The sequence below is a fragment of the Emys orbicularis genome, chromosome 1, assembly GCF_028017835.1.
Source record: "Emys orbicularis isolate rEmyOrb1 chromosome 1, rEmyOrb1.hap1, whole genome shotgun sequence".
In the NCBI taxonomy this organism is placed as follows: domain Eukaryota; kingdom Metazoa; phylum Chordata; order Testudines; family Emydidae; genus Emys; species Emys orbicularis.
In genome coordinates this window covers 126438128-126446835 of record NC_088683.1, presented here as the reverse complement: position 1 = coordinate 126446835, position 8708 = coordinate 126438128, and the positions used below count along the sequence as shown (strand labels likewise).

Sequence of the window (8708 nt, the reverse complement as noted above, 5' to 3'; positions counted from 1 at the left end):
ATTACTTTTTTCCTCAAATGTCCTTATTTATAGATTTCACAGGTTGGAGAGTATAGTAGTGGCCACTGGAATTAGGCTAAAAACCAAAAGAAATTGCCCTTAGAAGCTTTAAGACAGATGCCCCAGTTTTGTGGGAAATGTTTCCTGTAAATTGACTTGGACATGCAGAGAATATATATACACAGCACACAAAAGATGGGTTTAAAGGCCAAGCCACAACTTTTGTTTAACCAATTTAACACAGGGGAGTACCCCAAACACTCCCAAGCAAAAATCAGGTACAGTGTAGGAGGACATGGCTTTATGCTTATATATAAACTTCTTAGTTCTTTCATCTATATACAACCTAGAAAACAAGGGATCATCTGGTAAATATTTAACAAGATGAAGCTCAATTCCCCTACCTCCCAAACAAATTGCGCCTCGTGCTGTCTTTCACATGTATCCCTTCTGCTTAAAATATCCTCACAATAAACTTTTGAGAAGTCAGTGAGACTTTGCAAAGTCAATGAGACTACTCATAATTAACAACTGAACTTGAGGCTATTTATGATAGCAAGCACCAGGACCAAAGTTTGAAGGACCAGACCCCTGATTTAGAATGAACCCTCTTGTTGAAATTAACAACTCGTGTAAGCAAGCTGGCACGTTCAGCCTTTGACATTTGCTCTCTATATGGGAATGTCATGCTGCTCTTGAGCCCTGCAACAACTTTTATTTTGTCACCTTACCAATCTGCTTGAGCAGAGGAGGAGGGTAATGTACTTCACACCTGTGAACAAGTGCTATGACTTCATGCAACCATCATTTCCAGATGAAACTTCGTGTGTGTGAATGATGAGATTTTTCAAACATGTTTAAAGCTGTTCTGATGTCATTTAGAAGAAAAAGTTTTTCTTAGAGCGTAAATTTAAAGCCAGTTTTGAGTTTAGAAAATAGATATAAAGAAAAAGAGGAGAAACTGAAGAGAAATAATGGTTGAATAATGGAGAAAACGGGGGAATGAAAAAAAGATGGGACGGAGAAACATTTTTTCAGAAAATCAAGGTGTGAGTGGATGTATTTAGAAGTAACCAAAAGGGCAGGCCAGAAGTTGACCGCATTTCTAACAGTAATCAACCTATGACATTTAGATATAGATTCTAAATTACTCAAACTTCTGAAGTATTTTGATTTAGGATTTTGATTCAGGCCCATGTCTAACTAGTTACTACCATTGCAACCCTGAAAAGAAATCAATGTATTATCAGGACTTTTATGGAAAATAGGCAATTACATGGAATAAGACGTTTACACAAATAACATTAAATCACACACACTGAGTTTTCCCTTAAAACACAGCAGACGCCCATTTAGTTTATATGATGTTTTGTATAGACAAATATATATTCCTTGCCCTACAGTGCTTACAATATAAACACAATACAAACTCTAGAGAAAAGTAAGAACAAAACTTCAGGTGAAGGGAGATTATGAAGATTATTGATGAGAAGAGGCAAGATTTAAGAAGAGGATTTAAAAAAGGATGGAGAAGTCACTTATTGGTTGACAAGGAGGCTGTTTCAGGTTTAGGGTCCAGCATAATGAAAAGAATGTACCTTGAGTCTGTCAACAGGGACTGTACTACTCTGTGTTTGTATACTGCCTAGCACAACAGGGCCTTATTCTTTGTTGATCCTTAGTCACTGCTGTAATAAACATGCTTTATAATAACATTGTGAAGGTGTATATGCTAAATTTTCAAGTGAGTTTTTCAAGTAGCTTCAGCCAACCTCAGCCTAGAGCTGGGTATTTATACAGGATCAGGAAGCTGAGCAAGACAGAAGGGAGTAGAACCCATGTAGGCTGTAGTGGGTGGTGGTTTCTCTTTAGCTTCAGAGTAGCCTAACCAGACTCAGAGACATTTTTTTGTGAACTTTAGGTAACGGGAGGGTCCAGAGGTGAGGACCCTATGAACTGTGTGTTGTAATTGCTCCTGTCCTGAAATTTTATTAAAATAGGACATGCTATGTTGTTAGTATATGTTGGCTTCTCCTTGCCCTGGCCTGTTAAAGTGAACCTACTGCTGCCTTAATTAGGGAAACCTGCCTTGGGCTGCAAGATGGTGCATTGGGATAGACCATGCCTTTACAATAGTAACAAGAACTGGGAAACTGATCAATTCCTATGTACGTTTCTCTAAATCATTAATTTTGAAAATGTTATGCAGACTGCTGTTTATGGTGATCCTTACAGGATAACATCAGAGTCAGCTGGAAAACAGGATTACCGGTTCCAAAAGCATATTTTTTCCTAACTTGAGAAAGAGTCAAGTTGTGGTAGAGAGTCTGGCTTTGAAAATGTGCACTCCAACCCACAAAGGCATGGAATGAACTCAAAATGGCTTGTAAACCTTGGCAAAAGCAAGGTTCACATTGCATAACTCCTCCATGTTACTTAAGGAAAGATAGGGTGATTATTAGGCAGATGTTTAAATCTGGGTAAATTCTCTGGAAGAGGCTTTTAGGGTTGGCTAAGGCCCAGATCCTCAAAAGTATTTATGGTCCTAACTTCCACTAAAACCAATGGAAGCTAGGAGCCTACAAACCGATGAGGATCTAAGCCTAAGTCTGTAAACGCTATTGCACATAGTTACAGTTGAAAGTACATAAAGAGGAAAGAGTGAGGGGAAAAAAGTTGGTTAGGAAAATAACTTATGTTCAGGGAAAAATAAAGTTTGAAAAATGGCAGACACGTTAGAGGCAAAAATGAACAGAATGCAAAAGGACAATAGCAAAGTGAACTAAGGTGTGTCAAATGTCCTCCTTTAACCACAAATTGACCTTTGTTCCACACACATATGGTGTTCTCACTTCTGTTGTAAATTACCTCACATTAAGCATAGCTAAACTAAGAGGTGAAAGGCAAGGTGACTTATACCTTAGGGTTAATCTTTTGCATTTGATTTTTCCATAAAATAATGAACTGCTTTCATTAATCATTTCCTTGGATGCTTCATATGGCTATAGGCAGGTAAAAAGAGGGATGTTAGGTAGATGGGTTATTCATTAAAGAACAACACAAAAAAATTTCCCTGGGGGCAGCAGAGAGTAAACCCAGCCAGAAAGTTGAGGGAGAGGGAAAAGAGAAATGCAGCCGGGGGGAGGGAGAGAACAGAGAAAGGGATGCAGCCAGCGAGACTGGGAGGGAGAGAGGGGAGGATGATGGGGGAGTGGGGAAGGAAAGATGCATCCAGGGAGATTGGGTGTGTGTGTGTGTGGGGGGGAGAATGGGGAAGGAAAGATGCAGCCAGGAAGGAGTGGGGAAGGAAATATGCAGACATAGAGATGGGGGGGGGACGATGGGGGAGTGGGGAAGGAAAGATGCAGCCAGGGAGGAGGGGGGGGGAAATGGGGAAGGAAAGATGCAGCCAGGGAGGAGGGGGGGAAATAGGGAAGGAAAGATGCAGACATGGAGATGGGGGCGGGATGATGAGGGAGTGGGGAAGGAAGGATGCAGCCCGAGAAATGGGGGTGGGATGATGAGGGAGTGGGGAAGGAAAGATGCAGACATGGAGATGGGGGTGGGATGATGAGGGAGTGGGGAAGGAAGGATGCAGCCCGAGAGATGGGGGGGGGATGATGGGGGAGTGGGGAAGGAAAGATGCAGACACGGAGATTGGGGGAGTGGGGAAAGAAAGGTGCAGGCCAGGAGATGGGGGGAGCCGCCGGGCGATGGCTCTGGGTGGCAGTGTCGGGCGGGAAGCGCTGCGGGCGGCAATGGGCTGGATGGAGGGGCGAGGGGCGGTGGCGCGGGCGGGGCAGGAGGCCGCTGCAGTCTGGGGAGCCGACCCCGCCCACCACTTTCCCAGGCTGCCCCGCGCCGCAGACGGAGCCGGGGGAGGCGGAGCCGCAGCCGCTGTATCGGGACCGAAGTGGAAATTTCCTCCAGCACCAACAGCACCAGCCCCAGCCCCAGCCGCAGGTTTCGCCGCTCAGAGTCACGAGGAGCCGCCGCCGGACCCCAGCGCCGCCCGCCCGCTATGGCCAACTACATCCACGTCCCGCCCGGCTCCCCCGAGGTGCCCAAGCTGGACATCACCCTGAGCGACGTGGATGGGCCCGGCTGCCGCGACGGAGCCCTGCAGCTGCTGCGTCGTCTGCGGCCCCACTGGAGCCCCGAGGAGGTGACGCTGCAGGTATCGGCCGGGGGGTTAGCGGGGCCCCGCGGGGGTGCTTAGGGAGGGGCCCGGCCCGAGGCTGGGCGGCCATTGGGGGCGCGGGGAAGCCTCCCGGTACCGGGCCTGGGGCTGAGTCCCGCTTGCCAGGGAGCCCGGCCAGGTGGGTGCAGCGCTGACCCCTTCCCGGCCCCTCCCCATCAGTGCCTGGCGCCCCAGCTTCTCCCCCCTCAAAATTAGCCCCCAGCTCCTCCCCCCACAATCAGCCCCCCGATCCGCTCCGATCCCCCCAATTCTCCCCCAATCGGCCTCCCAGCTCCCCGCCCCCATATGCCCATTTCTTGGTAGAGGGGTTTTTTTGCCCCCCCCCCGACCGTTTTCCAGGCGTCGCGTTTAAAAGGCCCATCCAGTGCGCGTGGCTCAGTCCCTGCTTCGTGCGGGGCTTTAATAAAGGCGGGGCCCGGTTGGGAAAGGCCCCGGCCTGCAAGGCTTGTTCTGTGCAAAGCCTCCCGCTGGCTACGGCTGCTCTGCCGGCTCGGGGCGTGGGTGAGTGAGTGCTAGTGCCCGGGAGCCGCGCAGGGCGGGTAGGGAGGAGGCCGCTTATCAGCCAGGGCCCAAGACCCCCTCCTCCATCGCTGAGCGGCAGGCAGGATGTAGCGAACGCCACCATTTGCCAAGTATATCTCCCTTCACACGCTTTCAGTTTCAGTACACTTGAAAATAAACTGCCGGTTAGACTGATACCGAAAGGTGTCTGTGTTTTGGCTCAGTACTGGTTATCTCCCCCTTTTGATAAGTGGATGGGCATCGTCCCTATTTGACGTAATTAAAACTAAGTTGCTAATTGAGCCTACCTAGCCTCTTCCCTAATTCTGGATTTAAAAAATCCATTACTTTGCCTGTTGAGTTAGTTAGATGGCCTTTGCTCGTAGGTATGACGAATCATTTGTCTGGGGCCAGCTAATCTTACGGAAGCTTATGCTTCTAGAATATACTTAATCTAGCCTCAGGAATTTGCTGGAGATTTGTTTTAACACTCTCTGCCTCTGTGGTTGCTAGTTGCAGCCTGAATATATTACAGCATTTATGATACACATTTTTGAATCGTAGTTTCCCAATGTTGTTAATGTGTGGAAACTCCTTACTTCATTTTAGTGACACTCCCCAAGGAAACAGATGCAAGAATAAATCTCTGTGAAAGCTGACTGCTCTGTAGTAATGGATCTTAATTCGACTGAAATCATTTTAAATTACACAAGAAGGGAATAAATTTGGCAAACATGCATTATATCAGATAGTATCAGCTGTAAATTTAAGATTAATGTATAACAGCTATTCTTGTTGAAAATAACTATAGTGGACGTGCAGGCAATTTCAAAGTTAGTTTTTGCTTAAAGAACAGTTCATTAATAGTTATAGTGGTGGTTCTAGATTATTGCTTCCTGGGATAAGTGCACTCACAACAAGCAACAACATGGTATTTTTATTCCAGGAGTGGGGGATACACATGGGCAATTTTTAAAGATTTAAAAGAACCCTTTCCGTTTCATTAAATCCTTGTACAGTGCAACATGTTTTCGTCAGTTGTGCAAGAAACAGCTCTCAGGTTTTTAAGAATGGAAAAGAAAATTGTTACAGTTCCTTATTTTGCTTTCGTTATTTTTGGGTTGAATCTTAAGAAAAATATTCTTTTGAGGATATTTTTGTTCTTGCCCACAATCATCATCATAGCTTGTTGCTCCAAAACTGCACCCAAGAGCTATTATCGGCCACCTGACCAGGACAGTGATAGTGACTATGAAATGCTAAGGGAGAATAGAGAGGCTATCAAAATAAAGAACTCAATAATTGGGGGATTTCAATTATTCCCATATTGACTGGTTACATGTCACCTCAGGATGAAATGCAGAGACAGAATTTCTCAATATTTTAAATGACTGCTTCTTGGAGCAGCTGGTACAGGAATCCACAAGGGGAGAGGCAATTCTCGATTTAGTCCTGAGTGGAGTGTAGGATCTGGTCCAAGAGGTAACTATAACAGGACCGCTTGGAAATAGTGACCATAATGTAATAACATTTAACATTCCTGTGGTGGGAAGAACACATCAACAGCCCAACACTGTGGCATTTAATTTCAGAAAGGGAAACTATGCAAAAATGAGGAGGTTAGTTAAACAGAAATTAAGATACAGTGACTAGAGTGAAATCCCTGCACGCTGCATGGACATTCTTCACCATAATAGAGGCCCAACTTAAATGTATACTCCAAATTAAAAAACACAGTAAAAGAACTAAAAAAGAGCCACCCTGGCTTAACAACTATGTAAAAGAAGCCGTGAGAGATAAAAAGGCATCTTTTAAAAAGTGGAAGTCAAATCCTAGTGAGGTAAATAGAAAGGAGCATAAACACTGCCAAATTAAGTGTAAAAATGTAATAAGAAAAGCCAAAAAGGAGTTTGAAGAACAGCTAGCCAAAAACTCAAAAGGTAATAACAAAAATTTTTTAAGTACATCTGAAGCAGGAAGCCTGCTAAACAACCAGTGGGATTGAGATACAAAAGGAGCACTTAAAGACGATAAAGTCATTGCGGAGAAACTAAATTAATTCTTTGCTTCAGTCTTCATGGCTGAGGATGTTAGGGAGATTCCCACACCCGAGCCGTCCTTTGTAGGTGACAAATCTGAGGAATTGTCCCAGATTGAAGTGACATTAGAGGGGGTTTTGGAATTAATTGATAAACAACAGTAACAAGTCACCGGGACCAGATGGCATTCACCCAAGAGTTCTGATAGAACTCAAATGTGAAATTGCAGAACTATTAACTGTGGTTTGTAACCTGTCCTTTAAATCAGCTTCTGTACCTAATGACTGGAAGATAGCTAATGCAACGCCAATATTTAAAAAGGGCTCTAGAGGTGATCCCAGCAATTACAGACCGGGCAAATTAGTTGAAAAAAATAGAATAAAATTGTCAGACACATAGAAGAACATAAATTGTTGGGCAAAGTCAACATGGTTTCTGTAAAGTGAAATCATGTTTTACTAATCTATTAGAGTTCTTTGAAGGGATCAACAAACACGTGGACAAGGGGGATCCAGTGGACATAGTGTACTTAGATTTCCAGAAAGCCTTTGACAAGGTCCCTCACCAAAGGCTCTTACGTAAATTAAGTTGTCATGGGATAAGAGGGAAGATCCTTTTATGGATTGAGAACTGGTTAAAAGACAGGGAACAAAGGGTAGGACTAAATGGTAAATTTTCAGAATGGAGAGGGGTAACTAATGGTGTTCCCCAAGGGTCAGTCCGAGGACCAGTCCTATTCAACTTATTCATAAATGATCTGGAGAAAGGGGTAAACAGTGAAGTGGGAAAGTTTGCAGACGATACTAAACTGCTCAAGATAGTTAAGACCAAAGCAGACTGTGAAGAACTTCAAAAAGATCTCACAAAATTAAGTGATTGGGCAACAAAATGGCAAATGAAATTTAATGTGGATAAAAGTAAAGTAATGCACATTGGAAAAAATAATCCCAACTATACATACAATATGATGGGTCTAATTTAGCTATAACTAATCAGGAAAGAGATCTTGGAGTCATTGTGGATAGTTCTCTGAAGATATCCATGAAGTGTGCAGCGGCAATCAAAAAAGCAAACAGGATGTTAGGAATCATTCAAAAAGGGATAGAGAATAAGACGGAGAATAATCTTATTGCCCTTATATAAATCCATGGTACTCCCACATCTTGAATACTGCATACAGATGTGGTCTCCTCATCTCAAAAAAGATATACTGGCATTAGAAAAGGTTCAGAGAAGGGCAACTAAAATGATTAGGGGTTTGGAACGGGTCCCATATGAGGAGAGATTAAAGAGGCTAGGACTTTTCAGCTTGGAAAAGAGGAGACTCAGGGGGGATAAGATGGAGGTATATAAAATTATGAGTGGTGTGGAGAAAGTGAATAAGGAAAAGTTATTTACTTGTTCCCATAATATAAGAACTATGGGCCACCAAATGAAATTAATGGGCAGCAGGTTTAAAACAAAAGGAAGTTCTTCTTCACACAGCGCACAGTCAACCTGTGGAACTCCTTGCCTAAGGAGGTTCTAAAGGCTAGGACTATAACAGGGTTTAAAGGAGAACTAGATAAATTCATGGAGGCTAAGTCCATTAATGGATGTTAGCCAGGATGAGTAAGGAATGGTGTCCCTAGCCTCTGTTTGTCAGAGGGTGGAGATGGATGGCAGGAGAGAGATCACTTGATCAGTACCTGTTAGGTTCACTCCCTCTGGGGCACCTGTCATTGGCCACTGTCGGTAGACAGGATACTGGGCTGGATGGACCTTTGGTCTGATCCAGTATGGCCATTCTTATGTTCTTATGTTTGACCCAATGGTGTCACTTATTTCAAAAGCTTATCTTCAGGAGGACAGGATGTTGACAGGGGGCAGTGCGTCAGGTAATGTTGAACTGTTTGCCAAGGCTGTACACATTCACATTTGGGGCCATTCCTCAGCTTCTACTTGGTCATATTATGACCAATCTTTGC

The 8708-nt window shown here is 44.2% G+C and overlaps 1 protein-coding gene across 1 annotated transcript in view; it reads left to right on the top strand.

The window, feature by feature from the left end:
- The first annotated feature begins 3881 nt into the window (after window positions 1-3881).
- ETNK1 (ethanolamine kinase 1) overlaps window positions 3882-8708 on the top strand; it is a 48976-nt gene continuing 44149 nt past the window's right edge. Inside the window, exon 1 of the mRNA XM_065402463.1 lies at window positions 3882-4177. Coding sequence (XP_065258535.1) covers window positions 4022-4177 — 156 coding nt within the window. The 5' untranslated portion in view covers window positions 3882-4021. The remainder of the gene's footprint in view (window positions 4178-8708) is intronic.